Here is a 21,161-nt window from a genome sequence, read left to right as displayed (position 1 = left end):
GATAATGTTTGCGATTGCATTTATTGCTATAATTGGTTTATTCACCCCTCATTTAACTAAATTTATTGACAAAGTCTAACATATAAATAAATATGTACCTATTTGATGTCGTTATTTGTGCAGCAAGAGTGCACACTCTTGCGTGACTCTTTATCAAGCCACATTGGGACAAGCATGACCACCATTTAATCAATATGATGAGGAGTCGAGGATTTTGTACTGTATAACATTTTCATCTATTCACAGCATTTTAATGACAATTCTCGCATGGGGCAACATTATTCACCGTCAATGTCATGATGATGACTCATCCCATCACATAAATAAATACTGCGTGATGCGACTTTGCACTACGCAGTAATTACAAAAACTAAATTTATCACGATAATCTTGATTACTTTTACGAAAATACTAACCAACCACAAAAAATACAACGTGAAAGTATGTACAGACGACAGCACATCAAGCTGTGTGCTGTTGACTGTACCTACTTCAAAGGACTTTGAAGTTCATTCATAATTGCCACAGAGCGTTTCTTCGCACGTAACAATGTATTCAGCTACGAATTGTTGCTAAAACATTTCAAAGTACGTAAACATGACAATGTATTAGTCTATGGCTTGTTTACTCTAAAAGTTGTCAAGAAAAAGTATAGTTATATCTAAAAAAATAAAATAAGCAACAAAAGAAAATTACATTCGAGCGATCACTACTCACATCGGACTCGATAGGCCGCTAGGCAGAGCGTCTAGGCTTCGATTCTCGACTACTATCAAAATATACACTCATTGACATGGCTATACACAATAAATAATAACTTAATTTTGTGATGTTAATCAATATATTAAATTCATAAATAATTTTATACAATATCTCAAAAGGGAATACATATTAACATCACCGCATACATTCTAAAAGATAGATATTTTTATAGTTACATGTTTCCATTTGGGAGACTTTATGCGGATAGTTTATTTTTTTAAATAGATAATTTCCCCAATTACTTCACAGACCAGTTCAATATTCATTATTATTTTGCATATTACTATCCAAACACAAATCCAGGTAAGCAGATCCTAATTCTTATTTACAAAATTGCTCATTTCATCATAAAGGAGTGACGTCATCCTTCTTAACTTTTATTCTAAAAATCACTCGTAAATGCCTCCAGGCAACCGCGCGAGCGTTAGAGCCAAAGGACACGATGCGTTACGGCGCTATACCGCAAAGATTTCACCGTATCGCGCGACATGTGTCGTAAGACATATGTATGTAAGACAACGCAGCGACACCGCTCCGGCGTCGTACCGCCGCCGCATCACATCGTGTGCTTCGGCTCTTATTGTGTATCTAACAGCACCACGTGCTACAAAACTTAGTTTTAGCTAGCTAGTCCTATTACTGCTATTTGACGAGGTAAGCGGCAATTCTATTTTGTCTGTGCGTTTCAAAGAGGCACCGGGCAACATACCGAGTGTTTGAACGAGCTGTTACCATAGAATATTCTCACTTTAGGCCGATATTCACTTGTTCTTCACAGACCTCCTGCGCAAAACGATTTCGAGACGGTGTAAGATCCCGCATACATAGAACTTTGAATATTAACCGAAGGAATATTTTTGGATACAGTTTCATCAGTTCCTGATAGCTATTGGACATAAATGTTGCATGACCTAATCTGTAAGATGTCTATGAAGGAGAAATATGAAACCAAAAGTTGTAGTGTATATGAAGAAGAAATTCCTAATAGGCTATCAGGGACTTTGTTATGAAATGGTGAAACATTCCCTAATAAAAGGAAGAAAATACAATGCAAAGATTGCTTAGATATATCATAGATATTCTCAAAGTTAAATGAAGCATTGAAATATTCATACAATGTGTAATTTAATTAACGCAAAACATGAATCGAGAGTGAAATCACATTGCTTTCAATTATAGATTACTTTTACAACATTCTGAGTCTTAAAGTTGATTGGCGCGAGAAGCGCAAATACAGCTATCGACATCTGTGAACGTGCGTCTGACATTTTAGCTACTGATGAATGTTATTGTAGACTAAATAAAAAAGTAAACAGATCTTGAACAAATAATAGTCTGTGTATCAGTTTAGTTTTGCGTCATTTTAGTTACACATTGTAAAGACAAAATCAATAACATACCCAAATTCGATTTAGAGTTGAAAATTGCGGAATCTTACACTGCACAGTTATACTCGTACATCCGCCGCTCTCATCGACCATCCATAGAAGATAGAGCAGGATGGAATCAAAGACTTCTAAGTATACTACTAGACAAGTTTTCGATGAAAAATGTACAAATATTGACAGTGTTATCGGTCATATTCAACTATTGTTAAGTTAGTCTACAACTAACCTTCGCGGTGAGCTTCTCAGTTCAACACTTCCCGTCTAGTAGTACCAACGACATCACATCAAGCTAAATGGCATCTAACAAAGTTGTAATAAATGTTCTGATGTGTTGTCGAATGTACGTAGAAGTGTTTGGATGCACGCATCGAAACTGTTTTGCCCGGGTCAAGGGATGCAGCGGTTCAAACCGGCGTGCCGAAGTCCGGGTCTCCGTCGCCGGCCAACAGCCGCGCCGGAAACTTGCCGCGTTCGGCGTCGCCGTTCGTGACCACGCCGCCCGCCGCCGCCGCCGCCATCGCGTCAGTCACGCGCCGCGCTGAGCCTATCCTGTGGGTAAAATAAACGGATGAGGCTTTTGAAATAAAGTAAGAGTAATGTATTGGCCTTGGGGGCTTATGTCTAGCAGTGGACGTCATTTGGCTGAAACGAACGAATTTATATGGCACAATAAGAAAAAAGTTAAAGGAATAAAAAGAGCGAAAATAGAGCAGGAATAATAGCTTCTGCAAAGTAAAGGTCATTTCAATTTCTTAACACCTTTGTGAAATATTTTATTAAAACAGCATTTTTAAAATTTGATAAAACTGAAGTGGGAAGTCTAATGTTCACATAGTGTAACTACAATACTATGAAGGTTTGGAATCATACCTAAATCCCTTAGTTTCTCTCCGCTGTGGTTTGACGTCGCCATTGGTGGTACGGGTCGGTTTGTGTTCCGCGTCCGGCGGCGCTTCGGGCGCAGGCGGCGGCGGCGTCTCAACAGATGAGCCCAACGGCGTAGGGGCTGCAGTCGCTGGGACCGCTGGGGCGGGGGCCACTGGGGCGGGGGCCACTGACGATGGGGCCACCGGGGGGGCCACGAAGGACATATGCTCGGGGGTCATATCCGAAGACGTCATGTGCGCGTGGATTCCATAGGGGTCCGAGGGGGCCAATTGCGCGGGGGCCAGATGCGCGGAAGCCAGGTGTGCGGAGGACAGATGCGCGGGGGCCATGTGTGCGGGAACCGAAGGCGCTGGGGCCATCGCCGGCGCGGGCACTATGATGGGAGCTGCTGGCAACGGCGCGGTGACAGGCGACCCACCAACTGCTGTGGAATTGTACATTTTTGTTACAACCTACAACCCAGTTTGACACAACATTATTATAAAAAGATTAATATGGCAATTTGTTTTTGAACCAAAAAATACAGCCCTATCTAAAACGTAGGCGAATAAAGTTCTACAAAATCAGTAACTTGTCGGTAAAAGAGATTTATACGATTTTGCTTTATCCCTGTCGATGATCATGGATCATGGTATTAACAATAACAAAAACATTATCACTTCAAAAGATATTGCAACTGCTGCTTAACGTACGGCATTAGTATGAGAGGTGGATAATAATCATCTTTATTTATTTCAAAATGTTACATGATATCAGTTAAGTTAGGCACTGGCACTGGTTCCCACACTAAGATTTCCTGTGTTGTGGGATCCAGTCTCTTTCAACTCATCATCATTAGGTCATTTAGTCTCCACTGCAGGATCACGATCACGACCCTCTGTAATTTACCAGAGACAAATGGAGGAATTGGCCTACACTCCCCACGCTGGCCAAGCGGTGATCTTTCAACTGAATAAATCAAAATAGGATAGACTAACGCCCGTATTCACAAACGATGCTTGCTTGCTTAGTTCTGTGTTTGGTTCGTGTGACACCCTGTGCGTCCACGTGCACTGTGAGACCTCATAATAATGTTTGTGAATACGGGCGTTAAGCATCAAGCCTTACCCTTGTCCACGATGGCTATATCGCGCGGCCGCTCGCGAGGAAGCTCGAGAGGTTCGTCTGACGACGCGGCGTCCGGTTCCACCGCTCGATACGCTCCCTTGGTGCGCCAGTCCTAGCGTAGCCAACAAATACGAACCGTCAAACCTATAGCCAACTCACTTTAGGGCTATTTTTCAATCGCCAGGCAACTTCTAAACATATTAACAGCTATTTCTGCGAGGGAAATGTCTAAATAACAATTTTAGTAATTTTATTTCAGTTAAGTTATCTAAAGATTGAAAAATCAACCCTCAGAAACATAAATTCACATCGCCACATCATGGTAAACGTTATACGAATGTGGTTCGTTCACAGCGCGCACAAGCGTACATTTACGAGAGCAATCTATTCCTCATTTGATTCGATCTGTTTCACACCAAATAGATATGAAATGAATAATGAATCTGAATATTAGTGAGTGAAGGGGGTAAAAAAAACAATAAAATGAATGAGAATGAATGCATTATATGGAAACGGATACGACTGAACAGGAATTAAATAATTCGACATTTACTGACCGGATTGTGTAGAAGAGTTGTCGTCAAGTCCAGATGACCGACGATAAGGATATGCAAATGATGATTTCACGTGTCCTGGCTGGCAGTGAAAATAATTACAATCATCGCTCCGTGAAATTTTAATGTGTATATTAACCCTAGATCGGTACAACGTAAATGTCTTCTATTGTAAACTATTTTTATAGATGGTTTACTACTTTAATTTTACCATGTGCTTAGATTGTGATTGTGTAGCACCCAGCAGCGACCATTTTCTTAATAAAAGTCGATACTTTACAAATTTCGTAGGCGTTTTTAAGCGTACCCAACTGCGTATACGCATTGCATACACGCCCTCGTTAACAACGAACCACGTTTACGCCACTAGTATCGTTTCACGTACGTACTTCTAGTAGTAACGATCTACATGTATGCAAAGCGTACCTACACGCCCCTAAGTAGCAACGTGCCACGTATAAGTATCACGTGTATCACGTATACATCCCTAGTAGTAGTAGTAACGTTCCAAAGATAATTATAACTAAAACATCTTACCACGATTAGGCACCTCGTACACGCCCCTAGCAGTAACGTTGCCGATATATCCACCGCATACACCCCCATAGTATGCGGTGGCTATAATAGGTACGCACCACGTATATTATTATGCTCCTAATATCCCTAATACTAACGTTCCTCATAATAACACCCTCACAGTAGTGACGCACCACGTTTACATGTACCATTAGCAAAGTTGACGTATGGCCACCTTAAGACTTATATTTCTGGTTATTTCGTGGAAATGAGAAGTAGTCATCATAAGTCGACTTTGTTGATGGTATAGGCCTAGTTCAAAATTCAGTTAGTGCCTGAGGTATGGGAACGGGACGGGAGGAGGGTGTTGTTGCCGTAAAACTTCAGGGAGACTTCAAATGTACTTTAGATCTGTATGTTTCGTTACGTCATAAGGGGGCGTTCATTAATTACGTGAGACAATTTTGGCAATTTTTCAACCCCCTCGCCCCCCTTGGTGAGATTTGGTGAGATTTTTCTAGACCCCCTACACCTCCCCACAATCTCAAGTGAGATTTCTTAAACATGTTTGCAATGTAAATGGGTAATTCGATTAGGATTTAATATTAAAAAAAACTTTTTCTTCTAATTTATTTCATGTAAAGACGCTTCAGAATAAAAAATGAATTATTTTTCATTATCATCTTAAAATACATATTATATTTATTTTTTTAATTTAAAATAACCCAGTTCTCTCGAAATTTGACCTTTTTTGTTGCTGTAAAAAATTACGTGATATTTGTCGAGAGCCCCCCTCTCCCCTACGTGAGATTTAGTGAGGTTTTTATTGAACCCCTCCCCCCCTAAACGTCTCACGTAATTAATGGACGCCCCCTAATGTATTAATGACAACCCTCCCGTGCCGCTCCCATATCCCAGGTAGTCCAGGTACTGATAGTGAAGCGCTAAACCTATGAAATCACGATCACAAAAATGTATTCATGAACTACTTAACCTATTCCGCTGTATCAAGGTTCAAATTCGAAGAACAGTCCAGATCCCTAGCAGAAGCGTGACGTACCTGCGGCTTGCGCTTCTTCTTGCCGCGCTTGTGGACGGGCGTGGAGTGCGGCGAGTCGGACGAGCCCACGGCCGCGTAGCCGCCGCGCGACAGTCCCGGCTGGCGTAATGACAACGCTACGTGAGTGACGCTATACTAGTATACAGCTACTTATAAGTTATAGGTCGCGCAACGAAAGTTGAGGCGAATACATAATCCCACTGATGTATTTGAATACAGAACATAAAGTACGGAAGCGATACCAAATGTAAACAAACCCAATGTCATTGTCATTTGGAATAGTAGGGGTGGGTTGCACCACCTATCTTTAACGGTAACTATGACGATAACCGGTGCTTTTTGTATGGAATTTGACGATTTTTGACGTTTTTCAAAGTTAAAGTAAGATGGTGCAACCCAACCTAAGGGTTTGACTTTGACATATTTTGGCGGGAGAACGAGACATTACGACAAATACACAAGATAGGAAGAGACAGAATAGATTGTCAATTCGAAAGTCGAATCGACCTTTTGTATCGCTTCTCGTTGGCCGTACTTTACAAATAAATCGAATACGTCAGCGTTTTATTCGTTTGTGTTGATCGCCTCAACTCTTGCTGTGCGACCTATACCATAGTGATTGGATATTGAAGAGGGTAATTTTGTCTTGGACGACATGAAAGAATATTGACAACTTACAAGTATTCGGCCAATGGTACAAATTTCCAGGCCAGGAAGGGGTTTAAAAAAAAAAATTGCAAACAAGCAACATTTATTGGCAAATTGGCAGCAACATTGGATCAATACGGCACTCAGATTCAGTGTTATATTGCCTATGAATGCAGCTATCTATCACGAGGATACGAGATTACATTAAGCCAATCAATAAATTGCCAAAATTTTGCTCGTCCATAGCACGATTCCAATCACATGTACATACTAAAGTTGACCTGGCAGGGATGGAAACTAAATGAATGAATCTATCAAATCATGTTCTACTTTGTACGTTTATACGAGTATATTGTTGTTGTTGTTACTTAGTGTAGGTATCCAACTTTCAAGATTCAAGACTACTACGGATAGACGATTCACAATGTGCCAAAACGGGAGTTGGATCCACTATACTAGATGCTTGTTGCACTTATTCAATAAAAGTTTTGATTTCTTTGACATTGTATATGAAGTACTTACAATCAATTGTCAGTGACGTTTTCACATACAAGAACAATAGACAATACAATGCAAAATGCACGACAACCATAGACTAGGATAATCTTAGGATTGCTACACACATAAGCGGGCCGGCATTTTTGCCGCACAAAGCCGGCCCGAAGAAATTACTTTACTCGTTCGGCATACATTGGCTAATACGTGAGTAAGCGGCAAAGTCGAGCGCCAATTTTTCTCGAGCATTCATTCACATATACACGATTTTATTGCCCGCTTTTGTGTGTAGCAGTTCTTATTTTATCACTATAATGCTGGTTCTCACCTCAAGGCTCACCTCGAGCCGGGCCTCGATCTTGATGTTGTCGTCATCCATGTCGAGTATGGCCAGGTTGTTGTTGATGTGGTTGTAGTCGGGGTAGCGTCGCGTGGGAGACCGGCCTTCCGAGCTGGGTGATGCTGACCGCGCGTCCGATGTACGTCTGCGCATTCGAGGAAAAATAGTGCATATTACAACTACGTAAGACTGCGTTTATGTGACACGAGATAATAGCAAGATTGTTGATTTGATTGTAGTCGGGGTAGCGCTGCACCAGCGAGCGGCGGCCCTCTGAGCTGGGTGATGCCGAGCGCGCGTCCGATGTGCGCCTGCGCATACGAGGGAAAATAGCGCTTATTACCACTACGTAAAGCTGCGTTAAATTATACGAGAGGCAGGTCTGTCTGACGCTCAGCGCGCGTCCTTAAAATAACGCCTAATGCAACTGTTTAAGGTTGAGTTTATGTGACACGAGAGGCTGGTAAGGTTGTGGTTTATATTATGTAGTGGACTAGCGTCGCGCCGGCGAGTGGTCCTCCGAGCCGGGTGATGCCAAGCCCGCAACCGCATTCAAAAAATCGCACTTATTATAACTGCGTAAGGTTGCGTTTAGATGACACGAGATCACAGGCACTGGTCAAACGATCGACTTGTATGGCATAATGCACGCTGTTACGCGCAAGTGTTTTCTTATGTATCACAATCGCTATGATTAAAGCCTGGTCCGTGAGCACGTAGAATTTTCGCGACTAAGCGACGCGCGCCCGCAGTGAGTGTGCGAGCGCGACAGCAACATAATTACGCGCGAGCGATAAGCATGGGTAGCTTGGGGTCATTGGACAAAATTCTACGTGCTCACGGACCAGGCTTTAGTTGAAATGAAATGATGATTAAGATGACTGACCGATTGTAGTCGGGCGTCCTTGGCGCGGTGGGCGTGGCGCCGGAGCCGTCGGGCTCCACCCCAAACACTTCGCCGTCTTCTGGGTACAGTGGAAATCTGGAAACAAACAACGAGACATTTGCAAATGGCAATGCCAGATTTTGTATGGAAGGTGGCGTCTTTTTTTTTTCGCGCGGCCATCGACCAACCTTTGTTTTTTGATTACAAAATAGTGTAATAAACCAAACTTACTATGACATGTATACCTCTAAACTCAGTCTGAACTGAGTTACGAGCATCAGAAGTTTGATGATTTTCATACTAGATTTGCTGTTTGCGCGCAAGTTTTGTAAGAAATTGCAACAAAATAATGACATTGTATGTGTAAACAAACAATACCATCCATTAAAGGCTCCAGACATCAGTATGCAGCAGAATCAGCGCAATAAAAAAATAGCGCAATATTTTGTTGCAATTTCTTACAAATCTTGCGCGCAAAAAGCAAATCTAGTATGATAATCATTAAACTTCTAATGCTCGTAACTCAGATCAGACTGAGTTTAGAGGTATACATGCCATAGTAAGTTTGGTTTATTACACTATTTTGTAATCTTAAAACAAGGTTCGGTCGATGGCCGCGCGAAAAAAAAAAAGACGCCACCTTCCATACAAAATCTGGCATTGCCATTTGACTGTTATTGATTCCTTAATAAGGCAGCATTTTCCACACACAGTATTGTTACATGTGAATCTACTAGATTAGAGTTATGGACCATTTTCAACCGATTATAGCGGTAGATAAACCATATCAGAAGAAGAATAAAATGATCTGTTTTAATCGTCAATTAGCAATTTTACCAGGAACATATTGTTTTAAACTTTCATTGTCACTAACAAAATTATTATTAAGGTACTACATAACTCAAAATTAAGATACATGGTAGTAATCCCGTCAGTAATAATAATTTTACCAGGAACTTTTTCAACAGACTGTGTCAGTATAAATAATGAAACATACATACCTGTAATTGTCCTCCGAGAGCCGGTCGTCGTCGTCGGTGGCTATAAACTGGACGCACAGAGCGCAGTCACCCTTCACGCTCTGCAGCGCTTGGACCGCTTCTTTGTGGCACGCCTGAAGAACATTCACAATGGTGCTTTATTTTACCTTTTACTACGCAATGTGAGCAGGGGCAGTGTGTTTAAATCAAACGTCTTCACTAGTGACTGCGAAAAAAATTACATTAAATGTATGACGGATTGTACAGCGCCCCTAGCGGAAACTTTGAAGAACTAAAATCTTCATATACACTGGTCATCACAAAAATCGGCCCACCTACGTTTTACAGGAAAACTCGTTTCTACTGACACAATCATGGGGCCCCAACAATATTGGTGTTATTTGAAAGCCCAATAAATATCCTTAAAGAAAAACACATTTAATTTCCTAATAAACGATTAACATATACAATAAATGTGACTTGAAAAACTTGAAAAAAGACCTCACTTTGGGCTCACCTCTGGGATCAATTAGACCAATTTTTATGGTTATAAAACCAAATAATGATCTCAAGTGTCCTCTTTAACAGATGGATAGCGATTAATCCCAACTTAACAGTTTTATAGCCATAAAAGTTGGCTCAAGCGCGTAAGCGTAACTACCTATTTTTTGAAGAAGTGACTCTGGATTCTTCTACAGACACATTTTTGGGGTAAAAACCTTTCCTTTAATGAAATGAAGTTTAGAACTAGGCTTTTAAATGGTAATAGTATAGTAATATTGGTGGGAAGTGGGGATGCATACGTTTGAAAGTGCTTGTCGCGGGTGGGTCGATTTTTATGATGACCAGTGTATTTTTTAACGCGCTCCCTAGTGAAGACGTTTGATATAAACTCACACTAAGCCCTCGGGGCCGTTTTAACCTACCTTCCCTAGTGACTAGGCCCAGAACTCTCAGCAATGAGGCTCCCTTATCCTACTAGGGATTCCCGCTGGGAAAAAAAAAACCTGATAGCGGGTATTTCAATAAACAACAAGGCTGCGTTCCCACCAGAGATGTGCGAGGATGCGTAGCAAAGGATGTTGGTGAAGAACAAACAATCGCTTCTATCTCTAAAAGATCTAAACATACAAATTGCAGGACCGACTGTTTTATATGAAGTAAAGAAACAGGGACTGGAAGACGTAGCGTGGGCCGGCCTCCTATTTGTTAGGTGGACCGACGATCCGGTAACGGTCGCGGGAGGAACCTGGATACGGGCAGCGCCAGACCGTTCATTGTGGAAAACCTTGGGGGAGGCCTTTGTCCAGCAGTGGACGTCATTTAGAGTAGGCGCACACCGTTGATTTTTCGTCGGCCGATAGTTTAGTCGGGCAGTTGATCAGTATGGGCATGTATGGGAGTGCGCACACTACGCCGATTCAATTTGGCCGATTCTTCATACAAATTAAAATCGGGCACAACTATCGGCCAACTAAAAATCAACGGTGTGCGCCTACTCTTAGATGGAACGAACGAAAGAAATAGGGGCCTTACCTGTGTGAGATCAACGTCATTGATGGCTAGGATGGCATCTCCCACATATAGCTCGCCGGTGAGCGCGGCGGGCCCTCCCGCTTCCAGCTCTGAGATCAGAATCGGCACGCCGTGCTCGCGCCCACCCTGAAACAAAAGCAATGTATGCAGGAATGAATAAGTGATAGCTGCATATGTCATTCAGTGGCATTCTTTATAAGGCGCTCGTTTACAACTTAACACATTGCTTGTGGAATTATTAGGGATATACGGTAATTAGTGGTGAGCGAAACGAAGAAACAGCATCTTCAGATCTGCCTATGGTATCACGCTCTGTTCTTTTGAAAGTTATAATTGGGGGCGTACAAAAATACCCTGAAAAGTACCTACATAAACAGGCTGAAGCACGTTTCCATTTTTGACCTGACTATCACTCTTCATTAGGTGAGATTCAGGCCAAGAGTTTCTACTGGGTAAAAAAGTAAACAATTTCAATATTTTTCCACGCCAGTTTCTTGGGCCGGCCGTTAGGGAGAAGCCACACTGTGCGGTGCGGCGCCGCACCGCAAACATTTTGTCGCATCACTGTACATATTATGGTGGTATGCGGCGCCGCAACAACACCGTCTCGGTCAATCGAAGTGCGGGGCGTACCTGCAATGCGGCGCCGGAACGCACCGTCTAGCAGCAGTGGTTCCCAAACTTATTTAGTCTACTGCCCACTTTGAGAATAAATTATTTTTAGCGCCCCCCATTTTTGTAGTCAAGAGTCGAGCTCAGTCGATGTCTAAGAGTCCTCCTAGTAGATGACGCCTCCCAAGCCTCTACACAACGTCCCGATTTTTTTTCTGGGTCTCTTACCGCGCGCCCCCCTTTAAGCCTGCAGCGCCCACAAGGGGGCGTTATCGCCCACTTTGGGAAAGACTGGTCTAGCATATCATTGATTTTTATATGCAGGACCCTTACATAAGAACTCTGTACCTACATACATTAAAGCACACGGCGGGCAGCGGGTACTGCAATATGCAAGCTCCAGCTCAGCTCTGCACTCACCGTAACGGAGATGCCGAGCCCGAGGTGTGGCGAGCGGCGCACGCGCACGGTGCGCGGACGCGGCCGGTGCGGGCGGCACACGCGGCTAGTGTCTTGTGACGCTGCAGCAGTATAAGCTCTCGGCTACCCACCGTGACGCTGTGCGAGTCTGCACTATGCCCATGCGGCGAGGAAGTCGAAGAGAGCCGCGATCACGCACTTTGGGAATGTAACCTCTATGACGAAGCTCGACAGAAGATGCTGGATGCGATACGGAGAGCCGAGCAAGGACCTGTTAATCACCAGGACCTCACGAGTAGTCGCAGTAACTGGATCGCGCTGCGCGAGTTCGCGCACTCCTGGCACACAATCAGGCGAAGTTATGAGAAGAAGTGATGACATTTATCAACGATAGCAGCCCGACGCGAAGTACCGTGTTTGTGGTGTCAAGCCCCAGAAGGGGGAGAATTGACTATGAGAAGGGACATGGATCAGAGAAATTTGTAGGGAGTCAAGCAAAGCGCCCGGGGAAAAGAGCCCAGAGCGAGTACCCGCGCGCTCTCCCGAGATTCGATTCGTACGCCGTGAGGCAGATAGAACCATGGGTGGTGGTGAACTGGTGAGTAATACCACAGAATAATAATAATAAGTACTACGTAAAGAAGTTTTACTTCAAGTTTTACTTTCAGTTTTACAGTAATGTCATTAACAATATGGTGTAATTTAGCCTGTCTCAAGAGTCAAGCACCATTTTGTTGACAAACGTCAGAGATCGGCACTGCGCCGAAGCTATAGGACTGACTTCGGTAAAATGATGTGTGGCGACTACGTCCCACTTACGCCTCATACCAATTGATTAAAATATACTTAATTGTAATACTTCTCGTACAAACTTAAGATGTAAATGCTTTGTTAGTTCTAGCGTGTTAATTTTAGAGCATGGTAATTTTAGTTTCTCACGCACCTGCAATTTTAGGATTTTATTGTCGGAATGTTAAACCCAAGTCTTTTTAGTGTTTCGCCGACGTAACATGTGGTCCATTGTTAGTCTATATAATTATTGCAGGTGTCTGTGTATCAAGCAACACCAACCTTTGTAATGTATTTCTATTGTTTGTTGTTTACTTTGTATTATGTTTGAGCCAACCTTTGCCATGTGTTTCATGCTAATTGTTTTGTTTGTATCTTCGTGGTATTTTCACTTTGTTTTACGATGGTTACCTGAAAAGGCCGCCGACCGTCGAGAGAAAAACCAATGTTTAGTTTAGTCAGTCAGTACGCAACCTCGGTACCGGTCGGACGCCTTGAAGGCCCATCCTCGCGCTTACACAATACAGTTACCGTCTTACCAGTCTATATGAACTTTTATTTCTAAAAACCTACGAACCCTGCTACCCGAGTATAGAGCGCCGACAGTGGTGACCCCGACGTGATTGGAACGTGACCTTCCATCACCACCATCTTCGGCATCAGCCTCCGCCATCCTCACCATCTCCGCCACACCGTCATCAGCTCCAGTCTTCAACAAGCCAGCATCCAGCCTTCAGGGACCATCGCAGATCGCAACCGACCTTCCTGGTTCCTCGGCAGCAAGCAACCGTCACTTCACTGGTCACGGGTACAGCCTTGGCCCAGCTCCACGCCCGACCATCGAAGACGCCTCCGCTCACTATCCCGACTCACCGTGGATAGAGCACCGCAACCTGCTCGTCTCGACTCACCGCAGACTTGAGCACACTGGCACTTGTAAGCTCATCACGCACAGACTGCTGAGCTCATCCTGACGTCATCCACCTCCGGTTCTTCCGGGGGGAGTGGTGTGGCGACGCCACTACAAACTAGTGACCAACAGATGGCGCTGTTATACTTCACTATGGCACACTCCGCCGCTCATACAAACCTGCATCGCGGTGACGGAGTTTTAGATCCTGCCAAGTATATATAGACAAACCAAGATGGTGTAAATTGGACCTTGGTCCCCGAGCACAACACCCGCTCGGAAGGAAGCACTAACATCTAGCTTCCTTATTGTGGTTGAGCATCATATCCCACAGATGTGACGTGAGGTGCCAAACTGCGGAAAATGGCGGAGGAAATACATGATTTAGCATGAATTATCGTGAATAATATTAACTACTTATTTACCTCTCAGTGTATTGAGGCAACTTAAAAAGTACATTCTGTGTTTTTATTAATATTTAGGCAGTTAAATACTGCACAGTATTTAGTACACCATTTTCTTTATTTTCTTCCATCATACCTCATCATACACAAGAATACGCGTGCGTGAGTCAATGTTCACTCGTATGTGAGGACTTGTCGAATAGTATCCTGTAGGTGGGCCATCGTGCGTGTTTTGTTTTCGATGTAAACTCGAGGAGATGAACAGGCCTGGTAATACCCACCGTGACGGAGATGCCGAGCCCGAGGTGCGGCGAGCGGCGCACGCGCACGGTGCGCGGACGCGGCCGGTGCGGGCGGCACACGCGGCTAGTGTCTTGTGGCGCTGCAGCAGTATAAACTCTCGGCTACCCACCGTGACGCTGTGCGAGTCTGCACTATGCCCATGCGGCGAGGAAGTCGAAGAGAGCCGCGAGCACGCACTTTGGGAATGTAACCTCTATGACGAAGCTCGACAGAATTGTACACAGTTTTGGCAATAAAGATTATTCTATTCTATTAGAAGATGCTGGATGCGATACGGAGAGCCGAGCAAGGACCTGTTAATCACCAGGACCTCACGAGTAGTCGCAGTAACTGGATTGCGCTGCGCGAGTTCGCGCACTCCTGGCACACAATCAGGCGAAGTTATGAGAAGAAGCGATGACATTTATCAACGATAGCAGCCCGACGCGAAGTTCCGTATTTGTGGTGTCAAGCGCCAGAAGGGGGAGAATTGACTATGAGAAGGGACATGGATCAGAGAAAAGACAATGCCGGAAATTGGCGTCTTTTTTTTTTCGCGCGGCCATCGACCAAACCTTGTTTTTTGATTACAAAATAGTATAATAAACCAAACTTACTATGACATGTATACCTCTAAACTCAGTCTGAACTGAGTTACGAGCATTAGAAGTTTGATGATTTTCATACTAGATTTGCTTTTTGCGCGCAAGTTTTGTAAGAAATTGCAACAAAATAGTGACATTGTATGTGTAAACAAACAATATCATCCATTAAAGGCTCCAGACATCAGTATGCAGCAGAATCAGCGCAATAAAAAAATAGCGCAATATTTTGTTGCAATTTCTTACAAAACTTGCGCGCAAAAAGCAAATCTAGTACGAAAATCATCAAACTTCTAATGTTCATAACTTAGTTCAGACTGAGTTTAGAGGTATATATGCCATAGTAAGTTTGGTTTATTACACTATTTTGTAATCAAAAAACAAGTTTGGTCGATGGCCGCGCGAAAAAAAAAAAGACGCCACCTTCCATACAAAATCTGGCATTGCCATTTGTAGGGAGTCAAGCAAAGCGCCCGGGGAATAGAGCCCGGAGTAAGTACCCGCGCGCTCTCCCGAGATTCGGTTCGTACGCCGTGAGGCAGATAGAACCATGGGTGGTGGTGAGTAATACCCACCGTGACGGAGATGCCGAGCCCGAGGTGCGGCGAGCGGCGCACGCGCACGGTGCGTGGCCGCGGCCGGTGCGGGCGGCACACGCGGCTAGTGTCTTGTGACGCTGCAGCAGTATAAACTCTCGGCTACCCACCGTGACGCTGTGCGAGTCTGCACTATGCCCATGCGGCGAAAGTCGAAGAGAGCCGCGATCACGCACTTTGGGAATGTAACCTCTATGACGAAGCTCGACAGAAGATGCTGGATGCGATACGGAGAGCTGAGCAAGGACCTGTTAATCATCAGGACCTCACGAGTGGTCGCAGTAACTGGATCGCGCTGCGCGAGTTCGCGCACTCCTGGCACACAATCGGGCGAAGTTATGAGAAGAAGTGATGACATTTATCAACGATAGCAGCCCGACGCGAAGTACCGTATTTGTGGTGTCAAGCGCCAGAAGGGGGAGAATTGACTATGAGAAGGGACATGGATCAGAGAAATTTGTAGGGAGTCAAGCAAAGCGCCCGGGGAAAAGAGCCCAGAGCGAGTACCAAAGTCAAAGTCAAAGTCAAAATTTCTTTATTTGTTTGGACTAATAAATAGTTCTTACAAATCGTCATTTTGCTCTTAAGGAGCCTCTACATGTCTCATAATCTTTTTACCCTACCAGCGCTTCGAGACCAACATTTGGCAAGTGCTGAGAAGAAGCGCCGCAACAAACTCAGTCACCACTGTCTGCCGGTTAATATAAATAAATAGAAATAGTAGTAGTAGGTACATTCGATTCAGGAGCAGTTCACTGAATTTACCATGCATTCTTGTATGGTGTATCTTATAAGAATGGGTATACAAGATTGCGTGGTATATTAAACAAGGTAGTGACGTGCTAATATCTAGACTTACATATTAAGATACTAGTAGAAATGACTCGCATACATAAATTTGAATAACTTGGATTGACCAGTCCCCGAAAGCAGCGCCTGTTCACAGACATGACGAGTGAACCAGCCATCGCTTCACTCGACCATATTAGAGGGAATGTAACGACCCGCCTCACTACGCCACCACCCCAGAGACATTTTAGTGAGAATGACAATTCCAAGTTATCTCTTTAAAAAAAAAACTAATAATTAAAGCTAAGTAACAGTCCAGATTGAGAAGCATGACACTATAACATTTGAGAAATTATTATTAGTTTATACATTACTTTTCATTTTAATTCTTTTTAGTGCGAGCATGAGAGGACCATAATCCTACTCCCAGGATGACTTATCATTAAGAAAATCTCGAGTTGTATAATAGGCTTTTTTAAGCATGTGATCTTTAACTATATCTTTAAATTTATTATACGGTAGCTCTTTATATTTATCAGGGACTTTGTTATAAAAATGGATACCTTGTCCCATAAAAGTAGCAAACACTTTATTAAGTCTAAAAGCGGGTATAGCCAATTTATTTTTATTTCTAGTGTTAATTTGGTGAATATCACTTTTCTTTTTGAATTCAGTAATATTTTTTTGAATAAATAGAATACAGTTTAAGATGTATTGTGAAGCGGCCGTGAGAATGCCAATTTCTTTAAACAATTCTCTAAGGGATGCTCTTGCTTTCATTTTATACAAGTATCTTATCGCACGTTTTTGCAAAATAAATATTGTTTCAAAATCTGCAGCTTTGCCCCATAGCATGATTCCATATGACATTAGGCTATGAAAGTAGCTAAAGTAGACTAAGCGAGCTGTTGAAACATCGGTTAATGACCGTATCCTTTTTATTGCAAAAGCCGCTGAGCTGAGCTTTCCCGCCAGAGTTTCTATATGGGGGCCCCACTGGAGTTTTGAATCCAGGGTAATTCCCAGAAATACAGTAGAGTCTACCAGATCGATTGCATTATTATTAAGTTCTATTTGTGTACTAACTGTTTTTATGTTAGGCAAAGAGAATTTTATACATTTTGTTTTCTTTGCATTGAGTTGTAAATTATTTGTAGTGAACCAACTTAAAACTCTTGTTAGTGCATTATTTACATCGTCAAAGTTATTTTTACTTCTATCGATATTAAAAATCAAAGATGTGTCATCAGCAAATAACACGATTTCGCAAGAGTCCTTAACAAAATATGGTAGATCATTAATGTATATAAGAAACAAGAATGGACCCAGAATGGACCCCTGCGGAACTCCCATTTTATTACCCGCGCGCTCTCCCGAGATTCGGTTCGTACGCTGTGAGGCAGATAGAACCATGGGTGGTGGTGAACTGGTGAGTAATACCACAGAATAATAATAAGTACTACGTACAGAAGTTTTACTTCGCGAAGGTATTTAAAAAAATGTATGCTCAATGTCACCATATTGTTATGGTGTAATTTAGCCTGTCTCAAGAGTCAAGCACCATTTTGTTGACAAACGTCAGAGATCGGCACTGCGCCGAAGCTATAGGACTGACTTCGGTAAAATGATGTGACGTGAGGTGCCAAACTGCGGAAAATGGCGGAGGAAATACATGATTTAGCATGAATTATCGTGAATAATATTAACTACTTATTTACCTCTCAGTGTCTTGAGGCAACTTAAAAAAGTACATTCTGTATTTTTATTATTATTTAGGCAGTTAAATACTGCACAGTATTTAGTACACCATTTTCTTTATTTTCTTCCATCATACACAAGAATACGCGTGCGTGAGTCAATGTTCTCTCGTATGTGAGGCCTTGTCGAATAGTATCCTGTAGGTGGGCCATCGTGCGTGTTTTGTTTTCGATGTAAATAAAATACCCACCGTGACAGAGATGCCGAGCCCGAGATGCGGCGAGCGGCGCACGCGCACGGTGCGCGGCCGCGGCCGGTGCGGGCGGGGCGCGGGCGGCGCGGGCGCGGCTGGTCGGGGCGCGACGCCGCGGCACACGCGGACTAGTGTCTTGTGGCGCTGCAGCAGGATCTCTGCTTCCACCTGCAAATATTTATCGTTATGACATAGCCCGACGGATTACCAGAGTAAATACAAATGAGTAGGGCATCTTCATAGAAACGCACCGGGCGCGGTTTGTATGTGAGCGCGCCAATACGTATGCGCACGCACACACTGACAAAATTTAGCGTGGATTAGCGGGATGTTGCGCCGAATTTTGTCAGTGTGTGCGTGCGCGCCGCATACATATTGGCGCGCGCTCACATACAAACCGCGCTCGGTGTGTTTCTATGAAGATGACCTTGATTTGTATTTACTCTGGGATTACCAAGCTGAAGTGGCAATGGGTAGGGCACGTACGCAGAACTGACGGCCGATGGGGCAGCTAGGTTCTGGAGTGGAGGCCGCGTACCGAAAAACGCAGCGTGGGACGTCCACCCACAAGGTGGACCGACGACATCATAAAGGTAGCAGGAAAGCGCTGGACGCAGGCCACTACCAACCGGGTAACATGGAAAGCATTGGGGGAGGTCTATGTTCAGCAGTGGACGTCTTATGGCTGAGATGATGATGATGATGATTAAAATTGGGGCCATGACAGTATATTTTCTGTTTCTCCATGTTTCTTTCTTCTATTACTGACATACAGCTATTTCCTCTCCCCGGGACTACTTGGATCCGAGGCCAAACTGTAAACCCTGGCTATACTGGAAGTGAAGGAAATAGCGATGGGAATAGTACCGTTCTTTATCACAGACTTTGTATAAAGCGTGTTTTAGGGCCTCATGCCACGTTTTCTTCAGATTAGTTTCACGCAATCAAAAATGCGCTGTGTACGTGATCGTTACAGTTTCAATTCAAAACAAAGCACAAGGTTTTTTTACGTTTAGAGCAGCGCAGTTAATGCACACTTGTAAAACGGGCCTAAAAACATAGTGTACACGGGTCTCTAAAAATTTGCTTTAACTAGGTCGTATACTTCTTGGACTATCCATCATAGTCTTTCTGCTGTCTGCTATTTAAAATTTAATAATAAAATTGATGAATGACTAAGCCTTGATAAACGACAGATTGTTCAACGACAAGGTAGCTGACCGTAAAGTGCTGTAACTAAGCAGAGCTTTCACTTTCCAACATAACGTTATTGTAGGTTTTGTTTAAACTTTAAAGGCATGTAATTTATCACGCATTACCATATCCAAAGTAAAATCCTGACCTAGCAATTTTCGCAGGCCGCCACAACATGAAAGAGTATAAATTAGGACCATTACACGCTGCGCTTGTCAATCAATCAATATCCAACACTTATGAGATAATGTTTGCATAAGAGCTCTATTATTAGCACTTGCCAAGTCAAATATAACGCGTATGCAGTAAAACTTCTACCATAATAATAAGTTGGATATTTCAAAAGCAAACTAAATGTTGTCCCTTGCAGTTATTTGTATACACTGTGCATCTTTTAAAGTAATAATAGGTGCTATTTTCTAACAGCATGACAGTCCGATGTGCTGTCAAATGAACATAATTTTAATTTCAAAATAATAATACCTGTGCCCATAGAGAATCTCTAATATCAGACCGCATATCCCTCCCGAGGAGTTGGAGCTGTTGTATCCTGCCTGCCAGTTCCTTATCCAGGTATTTTGTTGCTAATCTGCAAAATTAATATGTGCACTGTTAAAATCTTTGAATCTTCAAACCTAAGACTTGAACAGGAGCTGTTGAAATTAATTTAGAGCATAATACACAGTAGTGGTAATATTGAAAAGCAAATGCCTTGAAGACGCAATGCGAGCTGGAACGCTTAGAGCTTTGTAGCAGAAGTAAGAGTCCTCCCACACTACCGTTTTTAAGCGTCAGCAAGTTAATTTCCTCTCATCATATTTTTTCTGAATGAGCTATACTGGAAGCAGAAATCGGTTTCTCCAGCTTCACCGGGCAATCCCAACTAATATTATAAATGCGAAAGTAACTCTGTCTGTCTGTCTGTCTGTCTGTTACGCTTTCCCGCTTAAACCTCGCAACCGATTTTGATGAAATTTGGCATAGAGATAGTTTGAGTCCCGGGAAAGAACATAGGATAGTTTTTATCCCGGTTTTTGAAACAGGGACGCGCGCGATAAAGTTTTTCTGTGACAGACAAAATTCCACGCGGGCGAAGCCGCGGGCGGAAAGCTAGTAGTGTAATAAACCATACGAATACCTCCGGGACTGCTCAACCTCCACTGGTTGGGTTTTAATTGGAGGCCAAGCTGTAGATCCAGGCTATACAGGAGATGCAATGGTGGAAAAGATTCAAGGGCTCTCATGCTCAAAATTCAGGTAGGAACCAGTTTAGTTATAGTACTTACCTAGCTCCGAAGAGTTCGGAGTGCAAAGCGAGTACGGTTTCGCGGAGCGCGGCGTTCTCTCGCGCGAGCTGAGCGGCCTCGGAGCGCGCGCGCGCCGCCTCCGGCACGTTGCCGGCGCCGTCGCCGCCGTCCTGGCAGCCGCCTGCGCGACCAACAACGGGGGGTA

General features: G+C 43.4%; 1 protein-coding gene across 1 annotated transcript in view; it reads right to left on the bottom strand.

The window, feature by feature from the left end:
• Positions 1 to 1,234: 1,234 nt before the first annotated feature.
• The window catches only part of LOC135071343 (uncharacterized), a 68,271-nt gene continuing 48,344 nt past the window's right edge, over positions 1,235 to 21,161 (bottom strand). Inside the window, exons 4-16 of the mRNA XM_063965134.1 lie at positions 20,996 to 21,137; positions 20,193 to 20,298; positions 18,513 to 18,683; positions 15,680 to 15,877; positions 14,577 to 14,699; positions 11,161 to 11,286; positions 9,646 to 9,758; positions 8,645 to 8,740; positions 7,747 to 7,903; positions 6,276 to 6,374; positions 4,146 to 4,257; positions 3,021 to 3,462; positions 1,235 to 2,699 (exon numbers count right to left, since the gene is read on the bottom strand). Of these exons, the coding sequence (XP_063821204.1) occupies positions 2,555 to 2,699; positions 3,021 to 3,462; positions 4,146 to 4,257; positions 6,276 to 6,374; positions 7,747 to 7,903; positions 8,645 to 8,740; positions 9,646 to 9,758; positions 11,161 to 11,286; positions 14,577 to 14,699; positions 15,680 to 15,877; positions 18,513 to 18,683; positions 20,193 to 20,298; positions 20,996 to 21,137 (2,030 nt within the window). The 3' untranslated portion in view covers positions 1,235 to 2,554. The remainder of the gene's footprint in view (positions 2,700 to 3,020; positions 3,463 to 4,145; positions 4,258 to 6,275; positions 6,375 to 7,746; positions 7,904 to 8,644; positions 8,741 to 9,645; positions 9,759 to 11,160; positions 11,287 to 14,576; positions 14,700 to 15,679; positions 15,878 to 18,512; positions 18,684 to 20,192; positions 20,299 to 20,995; positions 21,138 to 21,161) is intronic.

Source organism: Ostrinia nubilalis, chromosome 4 (genome assembly GCF_963855985.1).
Source record: "Ostrinia nubilalis chromosome 4, ilOstNubi1.1, whole genome shotgun sequence".
NCBI lineage: Eukaryota > Metazoa > Arthropoda > Insecta > Lepidoptera > Crambidae > Ostrinia > Ostrinia nubilalis.
This window is presented reverse-complemented; position numbering and strand designations above follow the sequence as displayed.